At 51.3% G+C, this 16,365-nt stretch overlaps 3 protein-coding genes across 3 annotated transcripts; 2 read left to right on the top strand and 1 right to left on the bottom strand.

Moving 5' to 3' along the window:
• Positions 1 to 5,968: 5,968 nt before the first annotated feature.
• H6S33_002318 (uncharacterized protein) lies at positions 5,969 to 7,000 on the top strand (the record flags this gene model as incomplete). The annotated part of the gene is made up of 1 exon (XM_044833693.1): positions 5,969 to 7,000. One exon carries the CDS (start codon positions 5,969 to 5,971, stop codon positions 6,998 to 7,000), a length of 1,032 nt encoding a protein of 343 aa, XP_044693461.1.
• A 360-nt stretch (positions 7,001 to 7,360) lies between these two features.
• On the bottom strand, positions 7,361 to 8,574 carry H6S33_002317 (uncharacterized protein; the record flags this gene model as incomplete). The annotated part of the gene is made up of 4 exons (XM_044833692.1): positions 7,361 to 7,458; positions 7,515 to 7,848; positions 7,908 to 8,501; positions 8,551 to 8,574. The coding sequence occupies 4 exons, from the start codon at positions 8,572 to 8,574 to the stop codon at positions 7,361 to 7,363; spliced, it is 1,050 nt and encodes a 349-aa protein (XP_044693460.1).
• Positions 8,575 to 12,634: 4,060 nt separating this feature from the next.
• H6S33_002316 (uncharacterized protein) lies at positions 12,635 to 15,072 on the top strand (the record flags this gene model as incomplete). The annotated part of the gene is made up of 3 exons (XM_044833691.1): positions 12,635 to 13,258; positions 13,347 to 13,589; positions 13,816 to 15,072. The coding sequence occupies 3 exons, from the start codon at positions 12,635 to 12,637 to the stop codon at positions 15,070 to 15,072; spliced, it is 2,124 nt and encodes a 707-aa protein (XP_044693459.1).
• Positions 15,073 to 16,365: the final 1,293 nt, after the last annotated feature.

Below are 16,365 nucleotides of genomic sequence, written 5' to 3'. Positions count from 1 at the left end.
TGGTCTTGCCAGATCGGAGCAAAAAATATCCATGGTGTGAGAGAGGGATATAGAATTGATAGAATTATGCCAGTAGCAACACACTATAATATCGACCCCAAATACTGAATCCAACGATATCTAGGGTGGGAGAGGACACCCACCATCCACCATCCAAGCCTTTTTTCTATAGCCGATTGCCCATCTTTTTTTGTTAGCTAAAGTCAGGGTTGGTTGCCTCTTCATGGGTGAACATATTCTTTGATAGGCCGACGTTTGCTGAGAAATATTCCTGGTAGAAAGCCCCCATGCGTATATCCATATCAAGCAATATTCCCAAACGTCATTCCAACCCAGTCTCCATATCACGCTCACAAAACCCCATGGCCTCATTAAAAAAAAAAAAAAAGCACTTATCCAAAAACCTTCGTCCTCCAATCATCACCTCGAAGTGTGTCGTCCCTCGCCCTCTTGCCCCTTCTACCCCTAACTACCTACCCCTCATCACGACTCTCACAAACCCCCAACGAGCCCACGTGCACATTCACGACCCATCACTCGTCCCACCACTCTTTTCTTTTTCCCCCGATCCAGCGCCTTGTTTGTCCCCGGCAAGCTGAGAAAGCAACTCCGCCAAGAAGTTTGTGCTCTCCACACACAATCACTCGTCTAGTGCGCGCCTATCCGCCTTGATCTCGCCTCTCTGCAAACGCTGTTCGCTCGCTCGTTCGCTCGATACGCCCCCCCTTTTCTTTTCTTTTCTTTCCCTTCTGGCCGGCAGCGCTATGACGTGATCTACCTCCTCGGGAGGCACGTATTGGGGAATTCGGCCAAGGGAGGGACATGGCATGTCGCGAGGGTTGATATGGTGTTTTCGATCGGTGTTTGTTTGGTGTTTGTTTCTGCCCTGGCTACATGTAGCTAGCATTACGTATGCTACGGCGGGCAGCTACAGAGATACCTCCAATCTTCACTCGGCGAATACGTATATCACTCATTGACGTACGACAAGAGGAATAGAAACAAAAAGAACCTCCAGATCTTGCAGCTTGTCATACCTGTAACCCCATTCGTCATGCAACTGGGAGTATTCGTCGAGAAAAAAGGTGAACTGCATACTGTATCACTCAGAACCCACGCATCAGGACCTGACAGCATCCGTCTCCATCCAGCCGGAATGAAACCTCCTCCCTGCCTCCGGGCCTCCAAACCCATTCTGCTCCCGTCCCCGCTGCCCTAGACACTCAACTCACTCCCTTACAGCACGACGTCGTGTAACAATGTGATCTCACATATACCGTCACATATAGGCTCGAGCATATATCATACATGTATTGTCTTGTCTTGAATTAAGCTCGGGGGGATCGATCAATCTCGGTGAGAAATTGCGATGGAAAGGGAAGCTTTCCTCCGTACCGCGATCTGGAGGGGTGCTGGGCGGTGGCTTGATCGGATGTGATGACGGTGGGTTGGGTTGGGCGGGCATGGTACGGTAGCGGGGAGGGAGGTGGGGTGTTTGGGAGTTGGGAGTTGGGAGTTGGAGAGAGTGTGGTCGGTAGCTATGTACCACCTATCTACAAGCGCAGTGGGGGTCCAAAGTCCTTCCAGACATACAGATCTCTGTATCGCCGAGCTCAAATTTTCGGACGTGGGGTGCTATCTAGAGTAGAGTATGTACATGTATGTACAGCTGGGTGTACTCTAGAGCAAGACGTCCCAATCCAATATGCCCGGGCCCCCGAGTGCTCTGAGACTTTTCGCGAGGTTCTAGAACCAAACACAGTTAAGCATGCATGGTATGTTTGTGGAGAGACGAACCCCAAGTCTGACTCTGAATATTTGGATTACTCGACAGGAGCTAGTACGGTTATGGCCTGCCTGCATGAACGGAGATGTCTTTGGTAGTCGGGGAGAAGGCGCGCCGGGTGGCCTATGTGAAGCTCTGGTACATGTAGTAGGCTTATTTATAATTATAATTATAGGGTTCTGTTGACAGTGACACTGACATATTGCGCTTGCGCTTGTTCTGGGTGCGAGTGATACATAATGACTGGCGGTGCCGGTGGCAGGTTCCGCCTACACGCTAGGATTCAGATCAGCTTACGCGCCCTTACTAACCCGGATGGGCGATTGGGCCTGGGTCAAAGGTTACTTGTGTAGCTCATGTCTAGGAAAGTAATTTCTTGTTCTTGCGGTGAGAGCTGGAATATTGGGTTATTTCAAATTATGTTGAGTACGTTAGGGGAAAACGTCAGGGTATTGAAAGCTGGTTTCATTGGAATACTAGCTACGTATACAGCTACGTATACGCAAGTATTTAGGGCTACATAAATGTATGCATAGTAGAGACTGTATCAGAGCAAATTCCAAATTAAACTCAGACCTAAATCCCACGACCGTATCCCAAAATGCACAGCATGCAGCATTCAGCTCTAAAACTTACATTAACAGCCAGACCGACAGCTCCAAAACCTACATCGCCACAGTACCAGCCAGGCCGACATCACAGTTAACACGCATCACACGTCCGGCACCACAACCTCCTTCACTGCACCATCCCGCCACCGCCCCGTCACCGTAAGCCCGACCGACCCCCATCCCGAACCCGAGGTCCGAGTCCCATCATGTCTCACGGCGACACCGGTGCGGCGTAGCCAACCAGCCTACAACCTACCTCTCATCCGACAGACAACAGACAATCCCGGATCCCTGGCAGCAGCACTGACGTTAACGTTAACTGTCAGTTAGGCTCATCCCTGGCCGCGACGTTAACTGTCTGTTGGCTATAATAGGGGTTATCCCTGGCGGTTGATAATATCGATCCCTGGTTGGCTACCATTCAAGTTTTGAGCTCGATGCTTCCAGGGACTTGTGAGTCCCGACTGCCAGGTGCGTGGTCGTGGATGCTACCTTGGTTTGATTGATTGATTTAGCACGTAGATTGGATTGGATATTTGGCTGGCCGTGGCTCGCTGCGCGGGTTCGGTGTGCTGGGAGACCAGAGATCTCGTGTCGTCCCATAGCATCATCATATCATATCATGGGGTGATATGAACTCTACTTGCTACTGCCTAGCTAGATTAGATTGGTTTTGATGCGCGGCCAATAATAACTCGGCCAATCAGAAACGGGCCTGCGTATATAATAATTCCCACGGACCACGGTCCTCCCCCATCTTTGCCATTTCTGGACGTGGACAGTAATTAGTAATTATTTGAATTGGTGATAAATAATAGCGAAATCTGGATTTTTGCCACTGTCAGATATTGGCTTGTGCACTGCCCCTGAAGGGCGGGTCAGCTATGTAGGCTGGTTAGCTGGTTAGCTTGGTGATGGGTTAGTAAGTAGAGATGCTCCGGACTTTGGACTCTGAGTAAAGCAGAGTAGGAAAATAGGGTAGAGGAGATTTGCATGTGGAGAACGCTAACCAAGCTACTCTGCGGAGCTGGTAGCTACTCCACTAGCTAACGCGGCCGAGGGAGGACCCTGGCCGAGGGCGCGGTAAAAGATACCTGGCAGCGCCGCCGCTGGAAAACACACCAGGGAACCGATGTTTAGGCATGGAGCCCGGAGGGAGCTAGAGTTAGTCGCGGCAAAACATGCCATAGGAACTTGGACCCTGAAAACGTGGGCAGGGAGGCTCTCTGGGGGAAAGCACTAGCTTTGGAGGGTGCCTGGGAAGTGCGGTAAAAGATGCCATCAGGAAACGTGGGAGGCCCCTTAGCTGGCGGTGGGGGAGCTTGGAAGTCGTTAACCATCAGATAGACCGTAGCTGTTAGAAACGGCCGAAAGTCCACCGCCGCCGGCGCGGTGGTTGGTCAATACATGTAGTTACCTACCTCTTCAGTGATCTTATCCTGAGCACCTTCTCCATCACGAGAAACCTCCGTCTTGACATGTACCAGCTACGTAGCGAGATACCAAGTTCCAACTGTACCGGCCGCCCAGGCGAATGACGAAACCAACTGTCACTCGCTCATCACGGACCAAGTCCCAGTCCCAGTCCTCGTCCCTCAAGGTACTTTACGTCCGGCTCGACTTGCACAAGCCTACATACCCGCGCAGTTGAGCGCAAAATCCGCCGCGGTAACGCGGCTTTCCAAGGATCACGATCACAAGCATACTTACTCCCAGTACTCTACATACAAGCGAGTGATCACACATGAACCCGATATCGCAAGAAATATGACCTGTCCATTCCAACCCAGTCCGTCTGCCCATCCCATCCGCTCGCCCAAATCGCCGACCTAAAAAAAAAAAAAAGAGAGCCTACTAATGCGGTAACTCGCCGACAGGGAGAAAAACGGAGAAGAGGTGGGCTATCCAGGTTGCTGGATACATATGCAACATCGGCGATTTGGGGTTTTTTAATTTACCTACATTCTAGCGGTGTGGAAGTGTACCCAACGTCCTGGTTGTGGAGGGTGGAGGGGTGTGGAAACGAACAATTTCATCTGCCTATACCTAGCTGCCCTATTTCGATTTCTACACCCAGACTAGGCTACTTGTGGAGGATTTATATTAGTGTCCAGGGTGCCGGTGTGGTGGTGAGGTGAATTAGAGAAAAGAACGGACTTGTTTCTTTTCTCGTTTCTGGTTCTTTCTTGACCGCTGCACACACACACACACACACACACACCACGGACGGAGATAGAGCCTCCTCGGCGGGGAAGAGGGTGAGGTGTGGTGAGGTGAGGTGAGGTGAGAGGTGCCGACATAAACGGTCGGCTAGAGAAGAGAGTGATGTCGTGTGCTTGCCGCAATTGTGCGCCAAGCGCCGGACGGTGGAACCGGCGGTTTGGGTGCGGACGGATTCAACGACGTGCTGCCTGCTTGCTGCTTCTGGGCAGACAGCGGGCAGATGGAAATAGAATGTGTGGATACACGTAGAGTGGAGACAGACTCACTTTACGGCATACCGACCATCTCCTCCCCCGAAACAATCCACCCTCCGCCTATTATCCCACCTCTCCATTCCCCTCCGTCCTCGCCTCCATCCGGGTGTCACCACACCACGGCGGCCCAGCAGAGGTACCAAGTATCGTAGAGTACATGTACCTACCACAGCACCTACATGCACCCGGTACTCTACCTACATGTACATATCCAGATCGATCCGGCGCCGGCGCATCCGGCACTTGCTAGCTTGCCAGCTTGGCCTCTTGTATCGCTGCACGGCATTTGTATATCACATCTACATATCTGGCCGGCGCCGGCGCCGATCTATCTCGTAAGGCTGGCTAAATGCCGCCGCCCCAAACTTACGTAGAGTCGCTTACATACATACATCCGGTGCCAATGATCATTGATACGTAGCGAGCGAGCGAGCGAGCTGTGTGGTGTCGTGTAGTATAGTTGGCACGGGGCAGCATGGGGCAGGCAAGTAAGGCAAGTAAGCTTGAACCCTGACGTGACTGACAGCTAGACATACCACTACCTAGTACGGTATTTACCTACTGGCTACTATCGAATCCCACGCCGAAGCCTATGCCCACGCGGAGGGGGTTATGGTTCCCTCCCCCCCAATGGGCGACTTCCCGTGGAGGTTTGGAAGGGGTTTAGAGGCAGTTTAGAGGAAGTTTAGAACAATAAAATCTGGATGGCAACGTTCCAGATTCAGAATCTGAATGGGGGGGGGAGGGGGGTGCGTTCAGATTTTCTAACAAGTAAAATTTGAAAGACTGCAATATGATTGGTTGAGAGAGATGCGGGGTGGGTCCTGAAGTAATGGGCTATAGTCAGGTTCGGTACCGTAGTAGTTTTTCAACCATCAACCTCTACTGGAGAATCAATCAAGATGTCTTCTCAGTTCATTCGGCGAAAAAAAATCATTGTACTTTCTTTGTTTTTGATTTTAATCTCGCTTGAGCGTAGAAGTAGAAGGAATCGCTACTACCTTACCCGTTCTGTTCTGCCACCATCACCTAGCGAGAACACCGCATGGCAGCATCTACTTCATTCCCGTGAAGACCGAGCTTTTATCTTGACAATGGGAGTTGGGGTGGAAGTATTTGAGCATATTTTATCAGCGGGGTTCACAAAAGAATGGGAAACAGCACCTATTCCACGCAACGATGTCGGTCTTATGTCGAAAACACGTCTATACAAACGCTCACTTGATGCACCTGGAGTGTTGGGTCTTGTATTACATCATATCAACTCCACAATGGCCGACTTCAGTCTACAACAGATATTTGGTTTGACACCAGCTGTATGCTCTCGATATCGAAATTGGGGGCTGTGTATCTTGCAAGCAACTTTAAGGGAGTTTCCAGCAGCCCGTATCTGCTGGCCCAAAACATTATCAGAATGCGAACGATATTCCAACTTAATTTCAAACCGTCACCACCATCTGACAAAAGCAATTGGGTTCGTCGATGGCTGTCATCTTCCAATCTTTACATCTTCCGATCTTGATCTCCAAAACGCATACTACAATGGTTGGTGTTCAGCACATTTCACCTCAAATATATTCGTGTTTGCTCCTGATGGGACAATTATTCACGCGACTATTAATGCACCTGGGAGTTGGCATGATGCAGCTGTCTCACGAGATTTATTTGCGCAACTACTTCTTGATACTCCGGCTGGCTATTGGATTATTGGCGATACAGCATTTCCGACCTCCAAAGAATTGAAGGACCGAATCAAAACTCCACCAAAGACAAGTTTCAATGCATACCCATCTGATATTGATGAGTGTCGCCGTTTCATTCAATTCAATGAGCAATTGGTTTCCGCCAGACAGGCAGCTGAATGGGGAATGAGATGCTTGCAAGGGTCATTTGGGCGACTTAAATTGCCTATGCCCGCAGAGGATGCTGCATACAGATACAGGCTTTTGGAGGTATGCAGTAGACTCCATAATGTACGGACATGTTTGGAAGGGATCAATCAAATCCGTACTGTGTATGAAGGTGTTTGGAAAAGTAACGGAGAATATTCAGAGTTTCAAGAACTTCTTTTTCGTGATATTAAGAAGAACGATAGAATCAGAAGATTCTATCATTTTGTACCTTAACGCTCCTATACATTCCTTGATTGACTAAAAAATCCTGTATTCCCTTGATCCGAACTATCAACACCATCAATTCAGTTGTGTTCTTTTTGAATCATACTGTAACGGCAGCTATGTATCTTTGATTAGGTGATAGACTGGAACGAGGAAAGGAGGTATTGTGTAATGGTATTATGATTTGTAATGGGGATTTCTGTTATGTTCTTTTAGTTTCTGTTACGCGGAGATATTAGTCATTATTGGACTATGGCTGGATATATAAGGGGGCGTTGTCTTGTGCTTTTATTTGTTTTCCTTCTCTTCTTTCTTCTTTATGCAACCTCTGTATTTATTCCACGAATACTATTCTTTGTCCGCACTACGTCATAGGGTTCCAACTGGTTTATCATACCAGGTAGAGCCACCCCATAGTCCATAGTCAAAGTATACCTTTACGTCTACGTCCACGTCTACGTCACTACCTAGGTTGTATTCCTTGGCACCACAGTCTATCGCCTACAGTCCCCGTGATACATACAGTTATGTGTACTCCAAATAGCAAGCTGTAACTTCAATTCGTGGTTTTCATCCTTCATTCGCTCAAGCTCTTCTTGCGTACGAACAAGTTTTTCCTCCAGCTTATCATAGCGTATTTCCAATTTCTCATAACGTATATCAGATCTTTCTAAAGCACGCTGTAGTACATCTTCGCTGCCTTTAGCTGCAGTTTCTTCCCGTTCAAAAGTACTCATAACTTTATTGAGAAGCTCAGAAGCTTGTGAAGTAATGCCCGGAGTTTGTCGCTTAGCTCTCTCAACTGTCATTTTCAATTTGGGTACTGATTTATCGAATAGAGTATGCTCGGGTAGTACCTAAATAGAATAAAAGTCAGGACTTCGTCAAGCAACTTGAATATCAAACTGAAACCTACCCGATCATCATTCAAAATAGTCAAGGATACATCCAACCCTTTGAAATTATCATCGATCAACTCATCATTTTTCCCCTCCTTATCAATAGCAATTCCACTTTCCGAATCATCAAGTTTCCCCATATGAAGAACTCCATCAATCTCATATTTGATTTCTCTCGCTTCCTGTATTTCCCAGTTCAAGTCCGGATCTCCAGTTGGTTTTGAATAACCATCCCGTATTCTGTCACTATAATATTTTTTGAGAAAATCTCCATCTCTATCCTTTCTATCTAGTTCTCTAGACAGTCTGTTATACTCCGTTGAAACTATATCCCATTTATTGGATCCAAATGGCTGAACCCGCCTGATAATCCCAAAAGCTCTCTTCTTATCCGCATCAGTGAAATTCTGTGATCCGGGTACTCTCCCACCCTTCTTGATTTTTTTCAGTAGAGGCTCAGCAGGTGAAGCTGGTTTAGCAAGAGCAACAGGCTCGGCGGTCTCGGCGGTCTCGGCGGTCTCGGCATCGGCAGCATTTGGTAAATAAGTGGGTAGAGTTGATTGAAATCCGGTACCAAACTGTTGACTACTAGCAGCGGCATTGGTAGACACCTATTACAGGAGTTAGAAAAAGAAATATATCTTAATTGAAGGCACTTACCGCTACTTTTCTCTTATTTGACATTCCTCAAATTTGGATTGTTGATGAGCAGGTGATAGTTGATGAACGGGTCTGGATGAACCGGTCTTGATGGACTGGTGATGGTTGATGAACAGGATGAGTTCACAGTTGCGACCACCTAAGCGGGTCCCTCAGGCTGCAACAGCCACTAGCACCAAAAAGAATGCTTAGAAATCTGGAATGTATGGTCGCCATGGGAAGGTGTTCACGCCCACTTCCAAAAATCTATTTTTCTAAACCTCCACGGGAAGTCCTCCAATTGCGCCCCCCTCCCCCAATTACAAGTGCCCCCAAGTGGGGGGATCCGGAGTGTTTGAAACCCCCCGTCCGTTTCGTGGCCTGTGCATCCTAGCTTTCTTTCTGCCTACCAGCTAGCTAGCTGCCTACTTTCCATGCTGACCTATCGATATCATGACTCTACTCTACTCTACACATGAGCACGGCTCCCTCTCCCCTCAGCTCAGGGCCTGCAGCCAATGATTCCCGCGGAGAACACACACGCACGGTACGGCCGGGTGAGATAAAGAAACAGACGGGGGCTGCGTGGGGAGAGTTTTGGTTTGGGTTTTGGATCCCACGGAGCTCATGATCAGCTCTGGTAGTTGGAATGATTTGCCCCCCCCCTCCCCCCCTCTCCGGCCCCGATACGATATCGATAGCACGGTACTTTCCTTTAGATATGAAATGGGTAGATGTGGATTTGGTGATAATCGTGCGGATTGCGAGACCGATGCCCCCCCCCCCCCCCACACGGGTATATACTTGATAGACAGCTAGAGGACCTAAGAGTAGGTAGGCCGGTAGTACTCAAAGTAAGAGCAGAGGCCGAAATAAGTGTTCTCGGGCTCTGATCATGATGCTCAATTGAGGCTCAGGATTACTATCATATTCATATCACATCAGTAGAGCCGCTCAAAAAATCAAATACCCATCTGTCCATATCTCTATCCAGATCCAAAGTGGTAACTAATTAATTGTAGCTACTATTTACGCCCCCTCCGTCCCCTGCCATGGCTCCGTACCTCCATCCAACATCACTTGCAATTGCAACTCTACTCTACTTTGCCATCACCATCCACGTGCACGTGGGGTTCGCAAGAGGAATATCGGAGCCATTGCCTCACCATTGGCTAAAATGCGGAGGAGGTCCCTCCCTGACCATGATTACTATCCCCCCCCCCCCTCTCCTCTCCTCTCCGCCACCCCCCCTCTCCCCTCCCCCCATGGCAATCTATACCTCATGACCACCATTTCTCGCTACCATATCTAGTCCACTCCTATCACATCCGGAACAAGGCAGGGTAGGTAGAATAGTAAAAAAAAAAAAAAAAAAATTTATTATAAAAATTATAAAAATAAAACCAGAAATAGAAACATGCCACCCCATCGGACCGGGCGTGGGAGGCTCTCTCCCGATCTCTCCTCTCCCTACATGCATACAGACAGCATAGGACAGGGCACCCCTCCCTAGCAAGAACGGGTCATTTTTTCCTACCTGCCTGCAGCGATGGCCCGCGGACGCGGGCGTGGTATGTCGAGTAGTCGGCGAGGTAGGGAATGTTGGGTAGCTTAGGGAAAGAAAGCATTTGTAGCGAGCAAAGGGGGGTGGAGGAGCATAGCATAGCATAGCATCATGTAGGTATGAAACGGCGCACTGGGTGGATAGTGAGTGTTGCGAAAGACAGGCAACCAGACAGCTAGCCAGACAGGATAGACAGGCAGGAAAGACAGCATGCAACGATCGACAGCCTCCATGCAAAGGGGTCATTTTTGTGCCTTTCGCTACCGGTTTCTTGTGCATGAGAGTGCTGTGGGTGGGTGGGTTCCGAATGTCCACCACAGGGAGGAGGGGTGGTGACCTTGCCTGCAGAGTATGTATGTATGTAGGTAGTTCCTGGTAGCTATACCCTACTACTCTAGAGGTGACTGGGCAGTAGACGACCCAACAACATTCCTCCTTCACGACTCCCGTCTCGCGACGTTCGGGATCCAATCGGTACTTGGACGTGGCGATGGCGGGCAAGCGAGAAGAGAAGAAGAGGAACCGAGAAAGAGAGACGGCTGGTCTGCACACATGACATGGAGGGATTGGATGGCTGTATCTGTATCTGTACCTGTACCTCCAGAACGGAAGATGCCTTGAGATGACAGTACTCAAGCCTCAAGGTACCGTGTATCTATCTTCATAGCTATGTATATACATCCGCAGATCAAGATCGCAACCCACTCCCACCACAGTCCACGATGCCCGCCCGCCCTGCCCATCCCCCATCTTGACATCCATTCTGACCACTAGTAGAGTACCAGTGTATGTATTTACAGCTAGCTAGCTCGGTGAAGTGGCCTGTGCCCGCAACCACCCCCCACCCCCCACCCCCTGTCTGTACCTTTTTTGGGTGTAGGCAGCTAGTTAGTGCACGTCCCCTCGCTTTTTTTTTTCTTTTTTTTTTTTTTTTTCCTTTTCGCTGCGCTGCTGTGTCACCTTTGCTTCTGCTTCCGTTACAGCACAGCACAAAACAGAGAATCGGGGCTTTTCTCGGCTGGTAACTAACGGTGTCCAAGTTCGAGTGCAGGTCCGGTTGTGATTGGATTGGATTGGATTTGGGGGAGAGGGGGGGGGGGGGAGCGTTCACCGTCGTTCACGTATTTGTACGAGATTTTCTTCTAACAACTTTGACATACGGCCCCCCATACTCTGTCCGCACGCACAAATTCTAAATTCTACTCTAGTGCCCCCCCCCCCCCCCCCCCCCGTTATTTAGCATTTAGCGAGGGCCCCCCCAACCCGGCCGGTACGTACTGTGTGTAGATCGGAGCCGGTAGGTTAGCCAAGGTTCAGGTTTTAAGTCTACATTTCGGTACCTGCACATCCAATGGCAATCCCGAGTGATGCGATTGTGATGTGGGATGTGTGCAATTGATCAGTCATGATCGGAGCATGTCATCTCATATCACATCTGACCTCCCTCGCTCTTCTCCGCCCAGGGTAGTAGTTGTGGTTATAGTATAATGCTGCTCTATAGTAGAAAATATATATAGTGCAGAGCAGTAGGTACTCTACATACTCCTGTCGATCTCCCAATCCCACTGCTCCGGGAGTGTAGAGTGTGTGTGGGTATGACAAAGACAAAGGGGGTGGTGCACTGCACTGCCGTCGTTGCAGTTATGTAGTTATTCCAGATCTGAAGATTTCTACATACGGGGGACAGAGGAGTGTTTGGAGACGTACTCCAGTGCAGTGTAGTTTAGGTCCTAGACAAGAGACAGACAAAGGGACAGCTAGAAACGTTTTACATACGCCCTCGAACATCCAAGAGGCAGCAAGACGGGTATCCCGCAGGCTCTTCGTTGCTAATTTTCTTTTTGGCCCTTTCCTCACCAGGCCTCCCTCACTCACTAGGGAGAAAGCATCCAGGGTACCGGGAAGCATCCGTGCGCCGGTTTCAAGGTTGTGGGTGGGCGGTGAGAAGGGGTGTGGGTGGGAGGTTAGGTTAGAGCAGAATTCGAAATGGCAGATGTAGCTCAGACCCCCCCCCCCCCCAGGGGGATTTGGGGAGGGGGGGGGGGGATGGGATGGGGATTGTGGATGTATGTAGGTGGGTTGATTATAATTAATACTTAGACGTCCGGCCTGCCCACACTCGATCGACTCGGCCAGGCACACACACACACACCACACACTGCATACACACACATACTCGAACTGCTCATATATACCTGCACACTCGACACGCCTGTTGGGTTGGACGGACGGGAATTTTTAGCTATAGGTATATAGGGTGTAGACTGGACTGACTGGCTGCTATATTACGGCTGTTATTTGTTGTTGACCCTGTGTTCTCTGCTGCCATTATTGCTGCCATTGATATCATAACTACTACTGCTACTACTACTACTACTGCTAGTACGGGCTGTTATATCACCAGCTGCCTGCTGCTGCTGCTGCTCCTCCAAACCCCACAAACTAACCACCTTTAATTCATCCGCCCATCACGACCATTCCTCCACCATACCCACCACCACCACCACCACCACCACCACCACCCACCCCCGCAAGACCACAATGGTCACCGGCGTAGTCTACGTGCACCCGCGCAGCGCCTTCTCCGACTCCACCACATCCCTCGCCTCCACAACGCCCCCCGACAAATCCTTCCTCAAGCGCCTCTTCAACCGGCACCGCCCGCGGGCCACGCCCTCGCCCACGTCATCCTCCACCTCCTCCTCCACCTCCACCTCTACCTCCTCCGCACTCACGACAACACAGCACACATCGATGGCGCCCTCGCCGCACACCCACCCGCTGCTGGCGAAGCCGTGCGCCCGCGACGAGCTCCGCCCCCGCACGCCGCTGGCAAAGTACTCGCACCTCGACGGGACCATCTCGGCGGGCGGCGAGGGGTTCGTGCATTCGCGCCGGGTGCTGGCGGGGCGGGAGAGGGCCGTGGAGGGGAGTGGTGTGGGGTTGGGGTTGGGGTCGGTGGGGCAGGGGCAGGGGCTGGGGCTGGGGCTGGGGCTGGGAGAGGGGCTGGGAGAGGGACGGTTCGTGCAGGAGTGGGGCTTCTTTATAAAGTGCTATGCGGAGGGACGGTTTAATCTGTCGAACCCGCCGGACCCGCCGCCGAGACGGGCGGGGTTCGAGTATCTTGTTGCGCCGACGCCGCCGGGGGAGAAGGCGAGGCTCGAGGTATGTCTATTCTCATATTCTCTGCTCAGTTGTTAGTTTTTTTTTTTTCATATGTGCTGGATATGTGCTGATTGGGAGAAAAAAACAGGCAGTCAAGGCCTGCAACGTCTCGCTGCCCGACAACGCAAACGACAAGTACCACCGCCTCGTGCAGCTGGCAAAGAAGGTGTTCCACACGCGCATGGCCGCCATCAGCTTCATTGACGGCGAGCACGAGCTGTTCAAGGCCGAGCACGCCCTGGGCCGGCGGTCCGTGGCGCGCGACGAGAGCATTGGCGCGCATGTGCTGCTGCTGTCGGGCGAGCCGATGGTCATTCTGGATGCGGCAAAGGTGCGTAGATCTTTTTCTTCGTCTATCTATCTATCCTGTGTGTGATCATCCCGCACCGTTGCTATGTACCGGTCGGAGAATAAACAAACACTCCTCAGTTGGTTGTCTGTCTGTGGTGGTGATTGGCTGTCTGTGGTGATTGGCTGTCTGTGGCGATTGGCTGTGTGGGGTCGGTCGTTGCAACATTATTGGTGGCAGAACCGGCGGCTAACACACCCCCAAACAGGACTGGCGCCTCTCCGGCAACCCGCTCGTCGCCTCCGCGCCGCACGTCCGCTTCTACGCCGGCGCGCCCATCGTCACCCACGACGGCCACACCATCGGCACCTTCTCCGTCTTCGACACCACGCCGCGCAACGCCTTCTCCGTCGCCTGCCGGAGAAAGCTCATGGACTTTGCGCGGCTGTCGATGACGGAGGTCGAGCTGGTCATGGAGGAGCACGGCATGATGCTGAGCCGGTGCACGTCCAACACCACGACGCTCGAGCGGCCCAGCAGCAGCAGCAGCAGCAGCAGCAGCTCGTTGATGACTGCCTCGCCGCCACCCACACCCACGCCCACGCCCGCAGCGGCAGCAGTGGCGGTGCTGAAGCGCGATGCGGCAGCACCGATAACCCGCCCGCTGCCCCTGCGCACACATGTGCCGCCGGCCATCAACATCCCGCGGGACACAAGCTGCGACCGGCAATCGCGCACGTCGACCCGCATCTCCACCATGCCCACCCCGCCACACACCCCCAGCCGGCCATTCTCAATCTCGACCGCCGCCTCCCTCGCCCTCAGCTACAGCCACACCTTCAGCCCCTCGCCCGTCGCATCACCGACAACGACAACAGCAGCAGCCGCGGACGGAGCAACAATAATCACCCACCACCCGCACCCGCACCCGCACCCCCGCGGACCACCGCCGCCCCCCGCGACGCCGGGACCCATCACGTCGATGGCCGAGGCGTCGTTCGCAACGTCCATCATCGCCCGCTCGCTCAACTACGACCTCGTGTACCTTTTGCGCGTCTCGCCCGTGCGCAGCCCTGAGCCGCAGCTGTACGACGACGCGACGGCGTGTGCGACGGACAACATGTACACCAAGATCCTGGTGGCGCACGGGGTGCCTGACCCGCTTCCGGTCTTCGACGCCGCGCTGCATCTGCGTGCGCTGCGCAGCGCGGGAGGCCTGGTTTACAGGAACCCCGCGAGGAGCAGCGAGGAGGATGACGTGGGCTATGGGCTGGGCATATTGCTGCCGCTGGTGCGGGACCAGAGGGGCGAGGTGGCGGACGAGGGGTATTGCTCCGGTGGGAGCGGGATGGTGGGTGGGGGGGGAGGCGGTGACGGGTGTGCGGGGGGGATTGTGCTGGCGGCGTTTACAAAGGAGGGGGGAAGGGAGGGGGCGCCGCTGTTTACGGCCGATGAGGTGCACTGTCTGCGGGAGTTTGGGGAGGCGATGAAGGATATCCTCGTCAGGGTCGATCGGAAGTTTTAGTTTTATTCTTTCTTGTGACCCGTTTTTTGACTGACCTTTTCTTTGGCTTCTTTTCTTTGGGTTCTTTTATAGCTTTTTTTTTTTATTTATTTATTTATTTATTTATTGGGGCTTGGTTTCTTTGGGTTTCTTTTCTGTTTTTTTTTTTTTTTGGGCGGGGGAGGGGGGGGTTCTTTTAACATATCACATTATATTCCCTTCTTTCTTTCTTATCTATTTTTTTATTCCTCACCGTCTTCTTCGTTGTCTATTTTCCTCTTATACCCATTATCATTACCAACCCCTTTTCCCTTTCTCCTTCTTTCTCTTTCTCTTTCGCAACCCCCCCCCCCCCCCTTCTTACCCGGCGTTCTGGTGGCTCTTTATTTTTATTTTTTTTTTGCTTTTACTCTACCTTTCGCTATCTCACGCACACACCGCAACTCTCCTTCTCCTACATCCTATCCATCCCCTGGCTGGGCCGGACGATAACCAACAACAACAACAACAACACACACGCATCGATTGATCTCTTATGTCCCCTTTTTGTCTTTTTAACGGTGTCTGGCTGGGAGTTTTATCTGTTTCTTTTGGGTTGGGGGCGAGGCACGAAAATTATTCTCTTAAGGGTGGGGGTATGAAGAAGAGTAGCTAGCTATGTTCGAATCAAGTAGAACAACTACAGAAGAATAAAAAAAAACATTTGAAATAATATCGAGGTGCCAACTTGATTCGTATTTGTGATGTGTATAACATTTGGGGGCTTTAGCTTTTACCAAAGAGTCCAGGGTTGATGGCGGTGGTCCTAAAGAAAAGGCTTTCCCGCGCTGCTATCAGTAGCGACCAATGATCGCAGCAACCGGAAATAGTGGGCAGTCACGTGGCGCCAGTTGTTATGTAGGCGCGGGGCATGGGTGATCACTCGCACCCCAAGCTAGTACGGTCTACACTCCCCCACCAAAACACAGCCAAGCCGCGGGATCTTTTGTCTCTTGGCCTAAACGATTATGTTTTTCATTCTCATTGACTGCGTTGCAAAGAAATGGTTCATATAAATCTCAGCAGGACAGACGCCAGGCCGGTAGGCAAATATAGTACGAACGGGGAACGGCGGGCGACTATCTATCAGCCTGAAAGCCACTATTTTTGCCGCCAAATACTTGCCTGCCTACCTGCCTTGGCTTGAGTCTCAGTGTTGACTCAAAAAATTACTGTAAACATACCTTCATCCGGCCTGTGCAAATGGAGAATTATGGGTGTTTCTGTCCGGCCGCTTAAAGTGTATATCGAAAGAACTAGTAGCTATGAATGTAA

This window comes from Morchella sextelata, assembly GCF_020137385.1.
Source record: "Morchella sextelata strain SCLS chromosome Unknown scls_12, whole genome shotgun sequence".
Lineage (NCBI taxonomy): Eukaryota > Fungi > Ascomycota > Pezizomycetes > Pezizales > Morchellaceae > Morchella > Morchella sextelata.
The sequence above is the reverse complement of the archived record's forward strand: the minus strand, read 5'-3'. Positions and strand labels throughout refer to the sequence as shown.